The sequence below is a fragment of the Mustela erminea genome, chromosome 15, assembly GCF_009829155.1.
Source record: "Mustela erminea isolate mMusErm1 chromosome 15, mMusErm1.Pri, whole genome shotgun sequence".
Lineage (NCBI taxonomy): Eukaryota > Metazoa > Chordata > Mammalia > Carnivora > Mustelidae > Mustela > Mustela erminea.
This window is the reverse complement of record NC_045628.1, coordinates 60,339,596-60,360,534: the sequence shown is the minus strand read 5'-3', so window position 1 is coordinate 60,360,534 and position 20,939 is coordinate 60,339,596. Positions and strand designations below refer to the sequence as shown.

Genomic DNA, 20,939 nt, shown 5'->3' with positions numbered 1-20,939 from the left:
TATATTTCCATTTGACTTTTCATATTACTTAGTCTATCTTTCTGTGCTTAATTTCATCCCATGTCTTGTCTCGTCTTTTCTACTTCATCTATTCTTACTCTCTATCATGACAACAATATAGAAATAAGCTGTGTATTTAATGAGAAAAATTATGGATTTCCTGATCTTATTTTGAAAAATAGATATGTGAGGGTGCCTGGGTGGCTCAGGTCATGATCCCAGGGTCCTGGGATTGAGTCCTGCATTGGACTCCCTGCTCAGCAGGAGCCTGCTTCTCCCTCTCCCTCTGCCTATGCTCTCTCTTACTGTCAAATACATAAATAAAATCTTAAAAAAAAAGAGAAAAATGGATATGTTTGGTTTAAAGATATACATATATACATACACACACGTACATTTTTTCCCCCTTTTTTTATACACAGCATGAGTGTGAGGTGGGAGGGATGGGGAGGGGAGAGAGGGAGAGAGAATTCTAAGCAGGCTCAACACCCAGTGTAGTGTGACATGAGGGTCAATTTTACCACCTTGAGATCATGACCTGAGCTGAAATCAAGTGTCAGATACTTAACTGACTGAGCCACCCAGGCATCCCTAAAGATATTTTTTAAATGTGTTTTTTTTAATGCACTGATGGACTTTAAGAAAAAAAGTGATTCTCATCCTGCCTTAGATTATTAAATTGCATTGGTCCTCTAGTGCAGAAAAAAAAAAGTGTATAAAAAAAAGTTTAATAAAAGAATAGTTTAAGTTATAATACAAGGTCACTACCTCGCTAATTGGAAAATAATTACCCTCTTCAATTATCAAGAAAGGTTTAAAATCTGGTAGTTGGTAAGAGCTATAATTCCAGATTAAAAATTAAGTTTCACAGGGGCGCCTGGGTGGCTCTCAGTGGTTTAAGCCGCTGCCTTCGGCTCAGGTCATGATCTCAGGGTCCTGGGATCGAGTCCCGCATCGGGCTCTCTGCTCAGCAAGGAGCCTGCTTCCCTCTCTCTCTCTCTCTCTCTCTGCCTGCCTCTCCATCTACTGTCAAATAAATAAATTAAAAAAAAAATAAGTTTCACAAATTAAGAATTTCTGATTTTTTCCTAGCTAATTTCTTTTTTTTTTTTTTTAAGATTTGTATTTATTTATTTGACAGACAGAGATCACAAGTAGGCAGAGAGGCAGGCAGAGAGAGAGGAGGAAGCAGGCTCCCTACCGAGCAGAGAGCCCGATGCGGGACTCGATCCCAGGACCCTGGGATCATGACCTGAGCCAAAGGCAGAGGCTTTAACCCACTGAGCCACCCAGGCGTCCCCCTAGCTAATTTCTTTTGTATGAGCCATATAAATCCATACTAACAAATATAAATAAAATAAAGGTATATAAGCACAATTAGAAATGTCTTACTGAAAAAACATGGAGATTTTAAAATTAATCATTAGATAAGGAGGAAAGCTAAAATAACTCCTCTCAAGAAAAGAGTATCCAATCCTTTGTTTGAGGATATAGCACATATTTACAGTTATACACAAGCAAGGAAAATGAAAGTAATTAGTGGTCTGGGCAGTCCAGTTTGGATCTGGGATAGCTTATTTTGATTTCAACACCAAGTCCTTTTGTTTTCCCCAGTCTCACTATTCTTTTTAAAATAGGGGCGCCTGGGTGGCTCAGTGGATTAAGCCACTGCCTTCGGCTCAGGTCATGATCTCAGGGTCCTGGGATCGAGCCCCGCATCGGGCTCTTTGCTCAGCGGGAGCCTGCTTCTCTCTCTCTCTCTCTGCCTGACTCTCCGCCGACTTGTGATCTCTCTGTCAAATAAATAAATAAAATCTTTTAAAAAAAAAATAAATAAATAAAATAAAATAAAATAAAATAAATACTAAAATGAAACTTAATACTACGAAGCTTTTAATCCTTTACATTTGCCAAAAATGTCAATTCTAGAACTCCCCAATTATTTAATAACAAATATTGTTCTACCCTGGCAAACACATATTTTTACTTTGATAAATTCATTATATCTCAAATGAACTATATAAAAGTATCAAATTATAATAGGCAATATTTCTATTGATGAAATTATTACCAAAAAAACCCCAAAACCCAATTTACTTTCTATTACTGAGAAATTGTTTCAGATAGAAAAAAAAATTTAGAATTAGTTCATCTTACCACCTCCTGAATTTGAAAGTCTCTTTCTCACAAAACTAGTATAATCTCTTGAGTGTTTTGATTAAAGTGCTCCTGAAAGATACTGAGATGGCCTATTTTCTTAAAGAATCTACTCTTTTAAAACTAGAAGTAAAATTAGCTACTGAAATTGAGGATACTTTTGAATAACAAAAGATTTCTTTAAAATAGCCTGATGATGGTGGGCTATATTTTCAGAGACTTAAAACCTTAAGGCTCCAAATTATGACACTTAAAATTATTATAATTTGTTAACAATATTTAGCAGTATTAAATAAAATCCAGTAAAGTACTTCCTCAACATTTTAGGAAATTGGAGACAGACTAAGATTTATTGGAGAGTGACTCTGATAAAATAACTTTAATTTTCCTCTTCTTAGTTCTGGTACATTATCTTTGATCAATTCCTTCTAAAATGAATTAGTTTACAGTTTGCAAGACTAATGGTATAACAACAATACAGAAATATAAAATTTTTACAACAACTTATCTATGCCACAATATATCTAATACTGTTTTTCACAAAGTGGGTTTGTAGTAGTTTGGAGTCTCAGAATTTTTTTTTTTTTAAAGATTTTATTTATTTATTTGAGAGACAGAGACAGTGAGAGAGAGCATGAGCAAGGAGAAGGTCAGAGGGAGAAGCAGACTCCCCATGGAGCTGGGAGCCCAATGCGGGACTCGATCCCGGGACTCCAGGATCATGACCTGAACCAAAGGCAGTCGTCCAACCAACTGAGCCACCCAGGCGTCCCGGAGTCTCAGAATTTTTTAAAGAAGAGATATATTTGTTCATTCTTTCTGTAGAGATTCAGAAGAATGTGCATTTCCTTTCTCTGGATAGGTAGAACTTTTTATTTAATAAGGAAACTCATTTATGTAATTTACCAATATAGATCTTACATGTTAAATTATCTTTAGGTAATCGGACAGACTTAAGTCAATTACGCCTGCTTCAAGTCAAGAAAATAACAGAACATTCAAGATTGGGATTAGAAATGCACATACCCTTTATCAATGTTGAACTGTTATTTATGGTTGCTTCATTCACGAGAATCATCGCTTGGACATATTCTGTTAAGGAAAGGAAAAAAGTATGAAAACAATCATTAGCGGCATCACTTTCATTTATGCTGCCAGCTACTGTGCTAAACAATTTACAGACTGTATTTAATTTAGTCTTCATTAACTCCTCTGACAGGTTCGAATGATTACCAGCATTAGAAACAGAAATTGATGTTTAGAAGTTAGACTATTTCAAGAGCGCCTGGGTATTTAAGTTAGTTAAGTATCCAACTCAGTTTCAGTTCAGGTCATGATCTCAGGGCTGTAAGATCAAGCCCTGTGTTGGGCTCTGCATTGGGCATGGAGCCTGGTTAAGATTCTCTTCCTTCCTCTCCTTCTATCCCTCCCTGCCCCTCTCTCCCTCTCAAAACAAAACACACACACACACACACACACACACACACACAAAACTCAAAAACCACTATTTATTCCAGGTCATTCAGCAAGGAGGTGGTAAACCTGGATTCAAAACTAGACATACAAACAAATGAGAAGGAACATTAAAATGAAAAAGAGTATTATTTTTTGGACAAGCAAACAAAAGATTAATGTCATATGAACATCCAAGAAAACGTATTAAGAATGCCCCAAAAAGGGCTCCTGGGTGGCTCAGTGGGTTAAGCCTCTGCCTTCAGCTCAGGTCATGATATTGGGGTCCTGGGATCAAATCCCGCATCGGGCTCTCTGCTCGGTGTAGAGCCTGCTTCCTCCTTTCTCTCTCTCTGCCTGCCTCTCTGCCTACTTGTGATCTCTGTCAAATGAATAAATGGAATCTTTAAAAAAAAAAAAAAAAAAAAAAAAAAAAAAAGGTCCAAAAGAAAATCTGCTTGAAAATCTTATGTCCTAGAGGAAAGAGGGAGGTTTCTACATAAAAATCTTATGTTGTACAACCAACCAGGATTGAAAACAAAGAAATAGAAAAAGTTAAAACTTGGCTGACAGAACTGACTGCCGATGTAGAATACAAATTGTTTCAGAAGACTAGTAGGTCAAGTTCTCTTTAAAGCGGGCAGAATAATTATATGTACTTTCATATTTTAAAAGACATTAGGTGTCTCTGAGTAATAGGGTGATGGATAATTTTTGTTCTATTTTTCTATATGTACTAAATGTTGTACAATGAGCAGATACTACTTTTGCAATACCAATCACCCTTCAAGAGGGTTACAAAGAGAAAGAAAAGATAAATTGGGGGTGAATAAAGTAGCCTGAGAGAAAAAGAGATAAATTCAGGAGCTATTATTCAAAGTGATCATCTTCACCCACTTTTATAAAGTATCTATGGATATGGTAAAAGCAAGTTTTTATGGAAGCAGAGCACAAACATGAAGGAAACAGGATGCATGGTAGGCTCTTAGAAAACAAAAGAAACTATTTGACTTTAAAAACGAATACTGGAAATAGAACTGTACTCCACTGCCAGTGGTTAATATTCAGCATTAAATGTACTGAAAGTTTTTTGTGCTTCATACCTTTATTTGTGGCAGACCCATCTTTGATCTTTTGTTTCAGTGATTGCAGCACATTTTGCACTTGTTCAAATATGAAATCCACTTTTCCATCATCTTCCAGCTCCATCCAGAAAGTTTTTGCATCACCTAAAATAAAAATAAGTGCATAGCTTAAGAGCTCAATAGAAACAGACTGTCAGCTCCCCAAGGCACATGTTACAAAGAATCCACCTGGTTTCTAAATAACATCAAGATTTAATTGGTCTATCATTTACCTTGAGAAAAAGATTTTGGTCATTGTTTCTTTATAGAGAATCAGAGACAAAGAATATGACATAAGTATTTCACTTATTTCTGCTAACATAAAAATACCTTGAAAACTTGATTGATGCTATTTCTGGTGTCCCAGTCAAACAGAAGGAATGGCTTCATTTTAGGATGGTGGTAGATACATGTATAGACACATAAGCATTTAGAAGTTTCAGGGAAAAAACCTCCACTGAATATGGAAGTGGATGGTTTTAGAATGAAACATCTCAACAACTGCTAAAATAACTAAATGTCCAACATTATTTTTTAAAATGTCTTTAATATTTTAAAAATAATTATATGAAGCAAATAATGTTTAAACTTTTTATATATAGCTATATAGATGGGCCAGTATTTCAGATGTCCAGCAAGTGAACACCTTAATCAAAAATTCCTAAAGATAGGTGCCCAGCAACTCCTGATCTTGGGGTCATGAGTTTGAGTCACATACTGGGGGTAGAGTTTACTTAAAAAAAATTTCCTAGAGGAAATAATTCTTTCACAGCTAAAAACAGAAATACGAGAAAGACAATTACACTGGCAAAAGCAAATTGCATACATGAACCATGTTTAAAAGTAATAAAAATACCCAAAATGTTAAAATTTATGTATGTTAAAATGTTAAAATATATAAAATGTTCAAAATTAATTAATAGGGCCTTAAACAAAAGAGAGACACAATAATTATTGTACTTTAGAAAGATCATTTGAGAAGCCATTGGGAGGATTAACAATCAGAAAGCCTACGAAGTTTACAAAAAATAGATTTTCCTTAATAAAAATTAAACCCAGAACCTCTAAGTTTGACAGTGGGGTGAGAACCTTCATAAAAGGCTTAGGTCTCATAGTCCCAAATCTCCCTGGCAAAGTCATCTTACCCAAAGGGACTCTCTGGCTAATTAGGGATGCTGCCACCACTGCAGCCTCAGAAGAGGTGTTGCTTCCCTGTTGACACTCTGGATGGATGCCTACAACATAAGACAAAGTCTACTTTTAACTCCCCATAGCACAGCTAAGACAAGGTTTCAAGATTTGAAATAAATGCAATGTGAGAGGACAATAATGATGAGAAATGATGCTTTAGAGGTGGAGGGACGATGACATGGCGAGCCCTTCATGCCATGCTAAGCAACTCCATTTTTATATGAAAGACTATGGGAGCCACTCAAAAAATTTAAGCATTCTTATGATGTGATTAGTTTCTTAGAAAAGTCACTCAGGTGGCAGTGGGAAGCGGGAGGAATCAAGAAAGATTTCTAAGGGTGCCTGGGTGGCACAGTAGTTAAGCATCTGCCTTCAGCTCAGGTCCTGATCCCAGGGTCCTGGGATCAAGTCCTGCATTGGGCTCCCTGCCCAGTAGGAGCCTTCTTTTCCCTCTGCCTGTGCTCTCTCTCTCACTGTCAAGTAAACAAATAAAATCTTAAAAAAAAAATTAAAAAAAAAAGAATGATTTCTAATTTTCTGACTTGGGCGACCATATGCATAGTAATGGTATTCACTGAGATAAGAAATAAAGATAGGGAACAAGTGAGAAAATTTAAGTAGGGCAAGTACATTGGGTACACAGGCTCCAAAGTAAGATCCAGTCCAATTACGTGAATTTTGGAGTCAATGGCATACAAATGCTTTCTGAAGTCACAAAGATGTGAGTAGGGAGAACGTGTTCATGGAGAAGAGGGTTTTCTGTATATAAGGGATAAGGATAAGAAAAGAGAATCATGGAGACGGGGAAAGAGCAAATAGGTAGAAGGAAAATCCAGGAGAATAGATTATCAGGGGTCAATGGAAAAACAGAAGTGGTGATTAACAATCTGGGCTTTGGAATTCAGATGCCCTTCTGTTTGAATTCCACACTGCCAGTTTAAGCTGTATGACCATATGGATGAAATGGGAATAACAGCATCTACACATGGAACTGATGTGTAGATAAGCATGCGGCCTTTAGCAAGAAATTACTATATATAAAGAGTAAATATACATACACACACATACACACATATACACTATATAAATATACAGTATGTTTATAGTAAATAATACTTTTTAAAGAAATTACTATAAATTTAATAGGGAATACAGTCTTAAGCAAAATAAATCTCTGGGATTTTAGATATTAATAACTCTGGAATTTTAGATATTATTAAGCTGAGTAGGCAAGTATCCTTAAAATCCCAAATCCTTAAAATCATTAAGTTTTTCACTGACAGATAACCAAAAAAAAATCACTGCTTTTAGACAAAACTATTTGTGAAAGCACTTAATTAGTTATCATGTTTCTTTTCATGGATATGAATCAATACTCGACTGTAGGCATTTATCTTTATTTGAGGTGGATATCTAGACAGGAAGGATTTTGAAAGGTACTTAGAAATAGCTTCTGACAGCATTATAACCTGGGATCAGAGAAAACAAGCAGTGATGCTGAAAAACCACAATTAGGGTTTAAGTGAATTTTTATTTCTCAGTGGTTATCATTTAAAACTGTGTTTGAGGGGCTCCTGGGTGGCTCAGGTGGTTAAGTGTCTGCCTTCAGTTCAGGTCATGATCCTGGTGTCCTGGGATCGAGCCCCACATCGGGCTCCTGGCTCAGCAGAAAGCCTGCCTCTCCCTCTGCCTCTCCCCCTGGTAATGCTCTCACCCTGTATCTGTCTCAAATAAATAAATGATCTCAGGGTCCTGGGATCGAGGCCCGCATCGGGCTCTCTGCTCAGCGGGGAGCCTGCTTCCCTCTCTCTCTCTCTGCCTGCCTCTCCATCTACTTGTGATTTCTCTCTGTCAAATAAATAAATAAAATCTTAAAAAAAAAATAAATAAAAAATAAAAAATAAAAAATGAGAAAAAAAATAAGAAAACTGTGTTTGAAATGTCAACACATGATACCAAATTATTCTGCTAGGAAATACTTAAAACAACTGATTGGATAACTGAACAGAACTGAACAAAACTAAATTATTAGTTTTGGAATGGATTAATGAAAAGGACATTGGCAATATAATTTGAGAAAATAAAGCCCATCGGAAAATACTGAAATTGTCTGCTTGTACAATAAATGAATGGATTTAAGCAATTCATATTTATTTGCTCTGGGTTTTTAATATTGTTTTTATGGCATCCTTATTATTTCATACCGCTAGGTTTAATTTTCATTTAAACGGTTCTTATTCCTCATGTCTTCCTCTTGATCATTTTTCACTTTTTGTTATGGAAATTTTATTTTTTTATTTTTTTATTTTTTATTTTTTATTTTTTTAAGATTTTTTAAATTTATTTGACAGAGAGAAAGATCACAAATAGGCAGAGAGACAGACAGAGAGAGAGATGAGGAGAAGCAGGCTCCCTGCCAAGCAGAGAGCCCAATGCGGGACTCGATCCCAGGCCCCTGGGATCATGACCTGAGCCGAAGGCAGAGGCTTAACCCACTGAGCCACCCAGGCGCCCAATGTTATGGAAATTTTAAACCACAGTAATGTCAAGAAAAAAGGTAACCAATTTATCTGAAAAATGAGATTAAGAGATCCAGTTAATAACTTTCTTGAACAAAGAGGCTAAATGAGTATCACAAAGAGAAACAATTGAGTCATTTTCAACTGTAGACCATCCAGATGGTTATTACAAGGTAAACAATTTCAGTTTCTTGCTCCTTTTTTTTTGTACTGTATGTATGTTCAGGGTTATAATCTGAAACTGTAAACATTTCAGTATATTCACTAGAAAACATTGGTAAGTACAATAGTAGGTCCTCGAATTGGAAACCAAATCAGTATACTAACATTGCTACTTGCCTCTAGAAATAAAGAATACCATCTTATAACTCTACTGTTTGTCCCAACCTGCTCTTCACTTAGCTAGATATGACTATTTATTGCAGGAACATAATCACAAAGTGGGAAGTATAGCAGCTTTGTAAAGAAAGAAAGACAAATTATATAGTTACACTGTATGTCTACCAATCTCCCTTGATATACACTGTCTTTGTAAATAGGCAATAATCAAGAATCACAGCTATAGGAGTTCTTAGCCAACTATTTTTAGGGTACTTACCAAATACGCTGATAATAAGACACTCAGACACACACACGTATCCCTTAAAGAGCTTCATTGTATTAGTCTAGAATATCTCTATATCTTTGAGTTGATGATCAGCAAAGTGTGGTCTATGAACCCCTGGGGTCCTCACATCCCTTTAGACAATATGCTAGGTCAAACTATTTTAATAGTAATACTAAGACATTATTTGCACCCTTCATTTTTTTATAATGGCATCGACTGATGATAAAAGCACTGGTGAATAAAAGTACTGATGTCTTAGCATGAATCAAGGGAGTGGCAAGACACTACCAGTTTAAAGTCTTCCAGTACACTACCAGCATGTTCTTTGCCATCAATTTCACTAAATGTCTTTGATAAAGGATATAAATGATTACTACAGCATAATGGCTGTCTCAAGCAAAAGCACTAGTAAGATTGAGTTGTAGGTTAAACTAGCTTTTTTTCCACAGAAAACTATTTTTACTTAAAACAACCATTAATAGAAACTATAGTTTCTTAGACTTGGGTGTTTGGCACACATTTCCTTGGGAAAAAAAAAAAAAAAGAACAAAGTAAGCCTACCCCTGGAAGTTCAATATTGACAGCATTTGTTTAATGAGAAAATTCACACTACAAAGTTAAAATTGGAAATCTGTAAACCTTTTATGTGTCATAGTAAGCCTGATAGCTTCTCAATAATTAATCATTTTTTGATGAGATTGGTAGCAATATTAACAAATGTGATTTTAATACTGTATGATGAAATGTGTCAACATCAGGAGAATCTGCATAATTCATTGAGTCAATATCTTCCAAGTGGCCAATGCATGATGTTATAAAATCATAAAAGATCTATTCAATGTGCAAGACAGACCAATGGGTTTTAATGTAACAGAACATTAAAAAAAAAACTCAGATACATGTTCAGATTGCATGGTACAACTGACCTTGAAGGAATAACTATTTGTTGAGTTTTGCAGTTGTATCAAAAAAAGTCCACAATTATCCAAAAGGCTATTAAAATATTCTTTTTCCAACTTTTTGTCTGCGTGAAGCTTCATTTTCTTTATACATTTCAACCAAAGCAACATTTCATGCCAGATTGAATGCAAAAGCAGATATGAGACTCCCTCTTCTATTAAACCAACTATAAAGGATTTGTAAAGATGTAAAACAATATTATTCTAATTTTTTTGTTTTAGAGAATAGTTATTGTTCACAAAAATGTAAATGTGTTAACATAGTGGGTTTATTATTTTTTGAAGCCTCTCAGTTTCAATTTCTAACACAGCAAATATAAAGAGATAATATCCACATAAACTAAAACTGTTAGGGATTTTAAGTACTTCTAAGAGTATAAAGGAGTCCTGAGACCAAAAGAAAGTTTGAGAACTACTGGCCTACATAAACAGTCCAGTGACCACTGATCAATAGTATGATTTGTCTAACAATTCATATATTACAAGTATGTTAAAGGGTAGTGAAATTTTAAAATACCATTTAAGAGGTCAGGGATTCCAGATAAGAAAGCTGACCATGACAAGAACATCTAACTGTATTACAGTTGTATATACAACCTCACTGAAGGGCTAGGTAGAAACGTGCTAACCTAAATAACTGGAAAGAAGTAAGAGTCTGCAAGACTAAAGGCAAAAGGAACTGTGCACAAGCACAGTAGTTTCCTACCTGGGAATAAGTTTAAATTTCTGATACAGCTACACTACACTACACACACACACACACACACACACACACACACACACAGGAACTGACTAAAAAAATAGATAACAGATGGTGGGAGCCATGTTTCTCACTGTTGGGAGTGATGTGGTAATGGATTAGAGTTGAGAACATCAGAATAAATTCATGTTTGGCTTAATATAGATACAGATGGCTACATATAGAGATATTTATATGCATATATACAAACTTAGCATACACATATATTCCTTGCTCTGTCAGCTGAAAGGGCCTATAAGCAAAGACAGTCCACTAACAACTATGGCCAGATATTGGTTTCTGACACTATCTTTCATTAAAAGGAACCAGGGCTCATTCAAGAAATGACTGACTCTAGGACTAGGGCAGGAAATATACAAGATAAACCTGCAGCATCTTACATTACCAGAAAATAAGGAAGTGCTAAAAAACCAAAACAAAACAAAAATTCACCTACATAGATACAGATATGTCAAAGGGACACAGACGGAACTGAAAGAGTTCCCAAAAGCCAATCCTGGGACAGCTTGATTAACAAAACAAAACAGTACTGGATAGGGTAAAATAAGTACCCATGACTTCATATTGAAATAAACAAATGGTTGACTATATACACAAATGGGAGAAAGGAGATTAATCTCCCTTGTAAAAGAATTCTGAATAATTAATGTAAATATTCCATTCTCAGAGAGGGGGAGCATAATCCCCACTCCTTGAATATGAGTTATCTGGGTCTGGGCTCCGTTATACATGGAATTTGATCCAGTTCTCCATTGATTTTAGATATTTCGAGAGTTGGAAGACATGGTCCTACCAGCAGGATGTGGCGCTAAGCACTGGCCGGATTTGGCAATCTGCCTGTGCTTCTGAGCTGAACCCTCAGAGACATCTCCTCCTACTTCACAGCCTGGCTGGTAAGTTTCTGGGTCTCCAGGGACCTCTCTCTCCTTGCCAGTGCTTCCCCTTAATTTCTGTGCCTTCAAGAGAACTCTGTAATCCTGTTGTCTGTTCTTCAGTCTTCCGAAGGGGCCTCCCTACTCTCTGGGGTGACCCAGAATGTCTCAGAATTTCTCTCAGTTCTACTTAGATGCCTTCAGGCTCTGGTATCCCTAATACTGGAGCGTCTCTGTGGAATTTCTCACAGTTCTGTCAGCCCACCTCCGGACTTTGATGATTAAAAGCCCTGATCCCCTCAGGTGGCCCCCATGATCTGCATGTCCAACTCTCAGTGTTTGGTTGTTGAAAATCTGAGGAGCATATAGGGAGGAAAAAAAGGTAATTTACAGTGTAGAAACCACATAATACTATGTCAGCCAGATGATCCAGCTCAATATCAGTAAGAGAGAAATCATGTACCTTTGATATAATGTGGTAAAAATGGCACTGTACCCCATGGTCTTCTTCCCTAAAACCCAAAACCCTGACTGAATCATAAAAAAAAAAATCAATCAATAATTCCAATAGAGGAACAACCTACAAAATACTTGGGATACAACATACTACAAAATAAAACCCAAGTCTAAGAAACTGTTCCATCCAAGAGGACCCTATGGAGACATGACAAATACATATAATGTGGGATCCTGGAACAGAAAAAGACATCAAGTAAGACCTACAGAAATATGAAAAAACTATGGACTTTAGTTAATAATAATGGCTAATTTTAACAAATGTACAAGCCAAATATAAGATGTTAATCATAAGCAAAACTGGATGTATAAGATATGGGAACTTGTACTATCCTCTCAATTTTTCTTTAAAAAGTAAATATAAAAGTTTTCTAAAGAATAAAGTGTATTTTTAAAAACATATATTAAAGAAATGACTTAGTTTTACAGACACAGTCAATTATACAGACTGTCAAAATTGCTGGCTACATAAAATATATATCCTAAATTCCTTCAAATGTAGAAAAGTCATTTGCAGTAAAAAACCTTGAAAATCATACTGCAGCTTCATTACGCAGTCTATACACTTTTAAATATAATATTTAACAATGGTTTCCAAACCTACCATTTTTTTCTCCCATCTTTTGGCGTCGTTCATAAACATAAAACTCTTCAAAATTAACTTTATCAAAGGATTGAATCACTTTGATTGAAGAATATAACTGGAATCCAACTATGGTCTCTATGAAATTTGCAGTCCTTAGAGAAAATACATCATTATGCCACTCCAAACCTAATGTTCTTGCATGCCTGAATTTTCAAATAGTAACTGTAGTTGAAGAAACTTTTAGAAGTAACCACTAGTCCAACCTGATGATGAGTCCATGCAACTTCATCGAGTATTTACAGTCATATCATATCACTGATAATCTATTTTTAAAAATAAAAACCAACTCCATCTTTTGGTCCATGGATGCATGAGACATTCTGTAAAGAAAATAATAAAGATTGGCATATATATGCAAATAATAAAACATATAAGTAAAAAAGACTGTTCTAACAATAGCTCTTTTAAAATAGTATAAACTATTACAGAAACAAGAATAATTATTAAATGAAAAAATATGTAAAATATCAAAATTAGGAAATTACAGAGAAATTAAGAATCACCCATATTTAAAATATTGTTAATTAACATAAACTATCCCCATTTTATAAATATTTTAAAAGTTTTCTTATTTCTTATAAATACTTGATAAAAATTTTAAAATGGGGATAGTAACACTAACTACCTCAAATGAATGAAGAAAAGGCAATAATGACCAAGAATTTCTCAAAACTGAAAAACACATAAGCCAACTAAGGATTCACTGGGTACCAAGCAAGATAAAATACAACTTTAGAATATCAAAAACAAAGAGAAAGTCTTAGAAGTTTCCAGAAAATCTAGACTATCTAAAAGACACTCTTATCAGACTGGTAATCAGACTTCTTATCAGAAATGCCAGATGTAGGGGCGCCTGGGTGGCTCAGTGGGTTAAGCCGCTGCCTTCGGCTCGGGTCATGATCTCGGGGTCCTGGGATCGAGTCCCGCATCGGGCTCTCTGCTCAGCAGGGAGCCTGCTTCTCTCTCTCTCTCTCTCTCTCTGCCTGCCTCTCTGTCTACTCATGATCTCTCTCTGTCAAATAAATAAATCTTAAAAAAAAAAAAAAGAAATGCCAGATGTAGTAAGTTTTTTTTTTTTATTTTAAATTTTTAATTTTTTATAAACATATATTTTTATCCCCAGGGGTACAGGTCTGTGAATCGCCAGGTTTACACACTTCACAGCACTCACCAAAGCACATACCCTCCCCAATGTCCATAATCCCACCGCCCTTCTCTCAACCCCCCTCCCCCCAGCAACCCTCAGTTTGTTTTGTGAGATTAAAAGTCATTTATGGTTTGTCTCCCTCCCAATCCCAGATGTAGTAAGTTAAGGCAAAGTAAGTCAGACCCCAGAATGCCTTCCAGCCAAGCTATCTTTGAAAAGTGAAGGTTAAAAAAAAGAGAATTTTAGACACATTCAAAAAGCCATTTAGGGGGGCACCTGGGTGGCTCAGTGGTTTAAGCTTCTGCCTTCAGCTCAGGTCATGATCTCAGGGTCCTGGAATCGAGCCCCACATCGGGCTCTCTGCTCAGCGGGGAGCCTGCTTCTCCCTCTCTCTCTGCCTGCCTCTCTGCCTACTTGTGATCTCTATCAAATAAATAAATAAAAATCTTAAAAAAAAAAAGCCATTTAGGGACTCTCTGAAAGAAATAAAGTAGTACCCAAACTTCATGAAAAAAACTAACATACATGGAAGTTCTGAGGTATAAGAAGCAATAATGAGCAAATGGCTAAAACACATTAATGCTAAAGACAGATTAAAAATGGGTTTTAATACCAAATGAAACAAAATGATAGAATCATGGAAAATTATGTTCTTTTATAGAATGGGTACAGAAGGGGATTACTGCAAGATTAAAGAAAGTAAAGTAGAAGCACTGTCAAGTCCTTCATATGGAGGATATCAATACTAATCAAATTTACATCTTGTTAGGAAACATAAATTTAAGAATTATGTTGAAAATGCACTGGTAATGTATTTAAAAAAAAAACAAGTAGAACAAAGAAAATTTGGGGCCAACCTCAATTTAAAAAAGGAATGGAAAAATAAGATATAAAAGATACAAAGAGGGGCACCTGGGTGGCTCAGTGGGTTAAGTCTCTGCTTTCAGCTCAGGTCATGATCTCAGGGTCCTGGGATCCAGCCCCAAATCAGGCTCTCTGCTCAGCAGGGAGCTTGCTTCCCTCCCTCTCTCTCTCTCTGCCTGCCTCTCTGCCTACATGTGGTCATTCTCTCTGTCAAATAAATAAATAAATAAAATCTTTCTAAAAATAAATGAATAAATAAAAGATACAAAGAAAAGCATGGTAAATAAGATAAGAAAAAAACCAAACTGTTAATAATCACAAAAAAGGTGATGTGTTAATCTAACTTATTAAAGGACTCTCAAAATGGATTGCAAGCAAAACCTAGCTATATTTTAAAATAAGAGACCTACTTAAATCACACAAAATGTCAACAAAAGGTTGAAATAACAGTATGTGGAAAAAGACATACCAGCAAATATAAGAAATGTTCATATCAAATAGAATTTTATATGAAAACCAATAAAAGAGACAGAGAAATATTTTACAATGATAGAACAATTCACATGAATATCTAATTGAAATTTCTGACTTAATATCAAATAGGCTCAAGAAGTAGAAATCCCAATTAGAGGCAAAAGTATAAAAAAAAAAAAAGTTTAAACAAGATCTTAGGAAAGCTACATGCCACATATCCCCACCTCACTCCTATTATAACAGTTTTATAGATGAATTCTACAAAACTTTCAAGGAACAGATAAATTCTATCATACATGAACTGTTCCAGGTCAGGAAAAATAATGGGAGCCACTCAACATTTTTTTTAGATTAGTATAACCATGACATGTAAGAGAAGAAACTCAAGGCCAAAAGCACTTCTGTACAAAAATACTAAGTAAAATATGCTGTAGAGTAAAAGTATATTACTAAAACACAATTTATCCTGGGAATATCCCCAAAATTTAATATTGGAAAGTTTATCAATGTAAATTCCTACATTAACATATAAATGGAAAACCATAATTTCAGATGCAGTAAATAAAACAATTCAATAAAAGTCAGCAACTATTCTGGAGGCTGGGAGATAAGAGAACCTTAACAAACTAGGAAGAAAAGATCACCTCTTTAACCTAATAAACTCTCTACTAAAACTCATATATAATAACACATCAGACGCATTTTCATTAAAGTCAGGCACAGAGATGAGGACACTTGCCACCACTGCTCTTATTCAGTATTATACTGGAAGTCTTAAGAGAAATGCAGTAAAATAAAAGAAACATCTAAAGACTTAAAAAAAATAAAAAAAGCAGTATCCATCTGTAGAATAAACAAAAACATGATAAAGTTAAAAGCCAAGCAAAGAGCTAAGAGAAATAGAGCTTGTGAACATTGGGTTAGTGGGATGGTGCAGCAGGTTCATCACTTGGTGCAGAGTCAGAAGTGGGGCTCAATCTCATGACCCTGAGATTATGACCTGAGCTGAAATCAAGAGTCATACGCTTAACTGACTGAGCTACCCAGGCACCCTGACACTGAAAAAATTTTTAAAAATTATACAGGATATGCAGTATCCAGTGTACATAAAACTTTAAACCATTAAGAAAAAGATGATCCAACAGAAAAATCGGTAATTTTTAAAAGAAACTATAGAAATTTACATAAATTATAAATTAATAAACATATGACTAGATACTGCATCCCTACTAGTAATCAGAGAATGAAAAATTTTTTTAAAAATGACAAATGATTTGATCTATCAGATGGACAAAAAGCAGCCAATATCTTGTGTTGGTCTACAGTGTAGGAAAACTGGAAGTCTCAAAATTATTTTGGGGATGTTTAAATTAGTGTAGTATTTTGGAGGCAAATTTGGCAAGACCAATTAAAATCACAAATGTTCGTAACTTTGGGGCACCTGGGTGGCTCAGTCAGTTAGTTAAGGAAACTGACTCTTGATTTCAGCTCAGGTCATGATCTTAGGGTTGTGAGTTCAAGCCCCTTGTCAGGCTCCCTGCTCAACAGGGTGTCCACTTGAGAGTCTCTTTCTCCCTCTCCCTCTCCCACTAGTGCTCTCTCTATCTCAAGAGAAATGAGTAAATCTTAAAAAAAAAAAAAATAGTGTTCGTAACTTAAAACCAAGCAATCCCATTTTTAGGCATATATATATATCCTTGAGAAAAACACGTGCACAAGAAAATACATACCAGAATTTACCTGCAGCATTGTCTATAAGTTGAAAAACTGGGAACAACGAATGTCCATCAAAAAGAGAATGGCAAATAAAATGTGCTATATAGTACCTATCAAACAAGATAGAATTTAAATATAAAAACCAATAAAAGAGACAAAAATAAATATTTTACATTAACAATTCAGCCATACACTGGAACACTATCCAGCAGGTATAAAAAATGAGCCATAAATACAAAATAAGCTATAACAGGTATACACTTCAAAACACTATCAAATGAATAAAGTTAGAACATGATATAGTATGATAGTATCAACATGTTTTAAAGTTACAAATGCATATAGGAACCCCTTGAGAATACAGAAGCATAAAAAAAGACTTAAAGGTTTTGCACCAAACTCCTTAACAGGGGGCTGGGGAAGCAAGGGGTAATTCAGGGGTTGTGAACTGTGCTACCTGTAAGGATCTAATTTTGTAAAAAGAATGTAATAGTGCACTTAATTTAAAATTTAAGTATATAATTTTCAAAAAAGGATTGTCCATTTTAAAGGCTTTTGAAGCAGACTGCCAAACTCCTTTCTAGAATGGTTCTACCAATTTCACCTACAGCACACATGCATACTAATAGCTTTTATTTTATTTTATTTTATTTATTTATTTGACAGAGAGATCACAAGTAGGCAGAGAGGCAGGCAGAGAGAGAGAGAGGGGGAAGCAGGCTCCCCGCCGAGCAGAGAGCTCAATGAGGGGCTCAATCCCAGGACTCTGGGATCATGACCTGAGCCGAAGGCAGAGGCTTTAACCCACTGAGCCACCCAGGCGCCCCTACTAATAGCTTTTTGAAGAAAAATCTCACCAATGTTGTTCATATCTTCTGAAATTTTAAAAATAACTTAACAGTAAAACGTGTACTAAAGAAAATTTGCAAAATATAGTAAAGCAAAAAGAAGAGGGGCTAAATCACTCATAAACAGGGGTTTTTTAATTTGGTCATATTTTCCCCCTTCTCACTTTTTCATTTTGGAGAAAAGCGGAAGGTTTGTTTCACCTCAATTTCTGGTTGCTTTGTTTTAAAGAACAGCTTTTTATGAAACTGAACATTTCTTCTCTATTTCTCAGGTTCTAACTACGATGAGAGTAATGAACATTTATTGAGTATAAACCATGTGTCAGGCACACTTCTAAGTACTTCACTTACTCTTACTGAACTGCATAACGATCATGAGAAAATTAGCATGTCTGTTTTTTCTGAAGAGGAAGCTAAGGCGTGTCACACTGTAAGTGGCAGTGACAAAAAATAAGGAACCAGGCAGGATGATTTCAGAGTCCGTTTTTTGGTTATTCTCGAAGTTCCCTTTCTGTTTCCCTCATGCAGAACTCATTGCAGGTTTCCACATGTTGAAATGCTCAGTTCATTACACACTGTTCCTTATTCTAATTACTTATGCGGTTGTGGTTAATCAGAGTCAGGTGCCTTTCGGATCTAATCTCAATTCCGTGATCTTGGACAAATGATTCTACTTATCTAGGACTCGTGTCAAGTCTTACCTGTGAAATGGGTCAGTGGTTAAACCTTCCAATTCTGCTTCTGGATTTTACACTGCAGTCCATTTCCTGCAGCCCCTTTTACAGCCTCAGGTTCCCAGCTGCTTAGGAATCACCTCACATTAAGGTATGCACCCGGAGACAGAAAATGAAACGGGGGTTGAGAAATCAGAACGCCCACGGTCCCTGCTACAGCCTGGGACTGCAGGTGGCTAAAAGGAAAAGGGAGGTTGCAAGGGCTGGGGTCCACGCAGCCGAGGGCTCCGCCGCGGCCCCAGCTCCTGGACCGAAGGAGCTGTCAGGGGGCCACCCAAGGCCGTGCCTCCGCTCCACTAACCACTGCTTTTTCCACGCCGCCCGCCACACCTGAGGGCTGCGCCAGGCCCGTTCCGTTGGTAAGGCTGGGTTTCCCCGCGGGTCGGGTTCCTTTCCGACTCCACGCCACCGAGACCCCAAGGTCCCAGATGCCCCCCAGGCCAGGAAGTACTTCACCATTTACCAGACCTCACCTCAGCAACAACTGTCCCGCCTCGCCTCAGGCGGGGAAGGAGGGCCGCCCAATCCCCAACGCCCAGGCCTACCTAACGCTAATCCTAAATGGGAGGAGCCGGACACCCAGAGCTCCCACTACTTGGCCAAGAGCCCATTGGTTGGACACCCGACTGGGTCCACGCCTCAAGAGGCTCTGCGCGCGTATCCCCGGCAGCGCGGCGGCGCCCAATTGCGCCGCCTTCCGATTGGCTGTCAGAGCTCTCGGCTTGTCTCGCGCTCTCTGGCGGGGCCAATGGGGATACTCGCAGTCGAGAGGCCGGCATTGCAGGAGTGGTGGCGCAGCTGTTTCCTCTGGTAGGTGTTCCGCTGCCATCTTGTGTGTGGCTAGGACTGGGCTTCTCGGCGGTTGAAAGCTTGCTTAGTGGCTCCAGGTGTGGAGGGGTCCTGAGAGAGCAGTGGAGGAGAAGGGGGATCTGAGGGCCGACACCTGGTGCCTTCTCACTTACCTGAAAGGGACCGGTCTTCTTGGTGTGAATCAGCCCTGTCTCGAGAGAGTGATGATGAATGGTGGTGGTGGGGATCCCAGGCTTTGGTTAGTTGGTCATTGTGGAGGGCTTGTTGGGGGCTCTGATGCCTTAACGCTGATTCCTTTGGTTCCAGAGAGTTACTCCCATAATCTTTGTGTCGGAAGATTGACCATCACCCCTCCTAAAGAGGTTGTCTGATGGACTGCATCATTCAGAAAGGAACAAGGCTGGTCATTAATGGAAGGGGAGAGAGGGCGATGCCTCACCACTATCCTCAGGTTAGAAAGAGACGTCTTCATTTTGTGTCGTTTGCGAGGGAGTTGCTCAAGTGTTGGCTCTTCTCGACAGTTAACCCTCTGACTAAGGTCATCCTTTGATAATTGTGGGCATCTGGTTCTGCGCTTGGGCAGGTTTATTAATATGCAGCGAGCATTCCTGCAGTGGTTTTAAAAAAATCTACTACTTGGTGGTCTTTTTAGAAGCTGTAAGTGAAGGAAGACTTTTGGCAAATCTTTGTTTCTCTGGTTAGGATCTGTTGGAAGATTTCGGAATTTTCTAGGTCTGCCTTGACTTGCTCTGTTGCTTCGTCAGGGGCACGGGGAGGCGTGTGTAAGGGAAGGTATTTTCTGAGCTCTTTCTGAGGTAGGAGGAAGAAAGGAATTACTTCCTTTTCCTCCATTTCGGCTTTTGTTTTGAATCGAAGTAGACTGCACACATTCTTTCATTTGGAAGGAAAAATGATCGGATATGGAAACCTAGCTGATAAAAAAAACTAGTATTTTGTGGTTAGCTGTTTTGACACGCATTAGACGAAAACAAAAATACTTAAGTTTTCAGTTGGTTACCCAATGGTGGCTCAGCCTCGTCAAGAGTACCGTGTGTTTTGTGGCAGAAATATCAAAGAAACAGCAGTAATTGAATGATTAAAATTTAATTTTCTTTTAAAAATTTGCTTCTTAAATCACGAGTTTTGTAAGGCCTAAGTTGCAAGAGTTCAAGTGTTAGTAATTTAGTGGATGGTAAGGTGCATGTGGCTATCATAAAGTAAGGGATCAGTGGCTATAAGAGCAGCTCAGTAAATGTTCGCTGAAACTTCTGCATAGCATTCTCATGTAATAATGCCTGGCATGTGTTCAGAAGTATAATTGTTGAATGAATAAATAAAACAATATGATAATTGGAAAGTGTGGATATACGTTTCTTTTTTGCCCAACTGAAAACGAATATAACCTGCTTTCTAGAAAACTTGACTTTCATTTTCTTGAACTAAATTTATTGCTTCCAATTTATACATACAAATACTATTATGGCTAAGTTCATAATCCTTTTTTGTGAGGTCTTTTTATGAAATCGTAATACACTGAAATTTA

The 20,939-nt window shown here is 37.1% G+C and overlaps 1 protein-coding gene across 8 annotated transcripts in view; it reads right to left on the bottom strand.

Moving 5' to 3' along the window:
- The window catches only part of LOC116574487 (histone-lysine N-methyltransferase SETDB2-like), a 91,193-nt gene extending 72,528 nt beyond the window's left edge, over window positions 1–18,665 (bottom strand). For 4 of the 8 annotated variants that reach the window (XM_032315244.1, XM_032315240.1, XM_032315246.1 and 1 more), the window contains exons 1-7: window positions 18,554–18,665; window positions 17,019–17,114; window positions 13,007–13,123; window positions 12,762–12,895; window positions 5,879–5,968; window positions 4,713–4,838; window positions 3,184–3,249 (exon numbers count right to left, since the gene is read on the bottom strand). In XM_032315244.1, coding sequence (XP_032171135.1) covers window positions 3,184–3,249; window positions 4,713–4,838; window positions 5,879–5,968; window positions 12,762–12,895; window positions 13,007–13,032 — 442 coding nt within the window. In that variant the 5' untranslated portion in view covers window positions 13,033–13,123; window positions 17,019–17,114; window positions 18,554–18,665. The remainder of the gene's footprint in view (window positions 1–3,183; window positions 3,250–4,712; window positions 4,839–5,878; window positions 5,969–12,761; window positions 12,896–13,006; window positions 13,124–17,018; window positions 17,115–18,553) is intronic. The other 4 variants (XM_032315249.1, XM_032315243.1, XM_032315241.1 and 1 more) reach the window with 3 other exon arrangements.
- Between the last annotated feature and the right edge of the window lie 2,274 nt (window positions 18,666–20,939).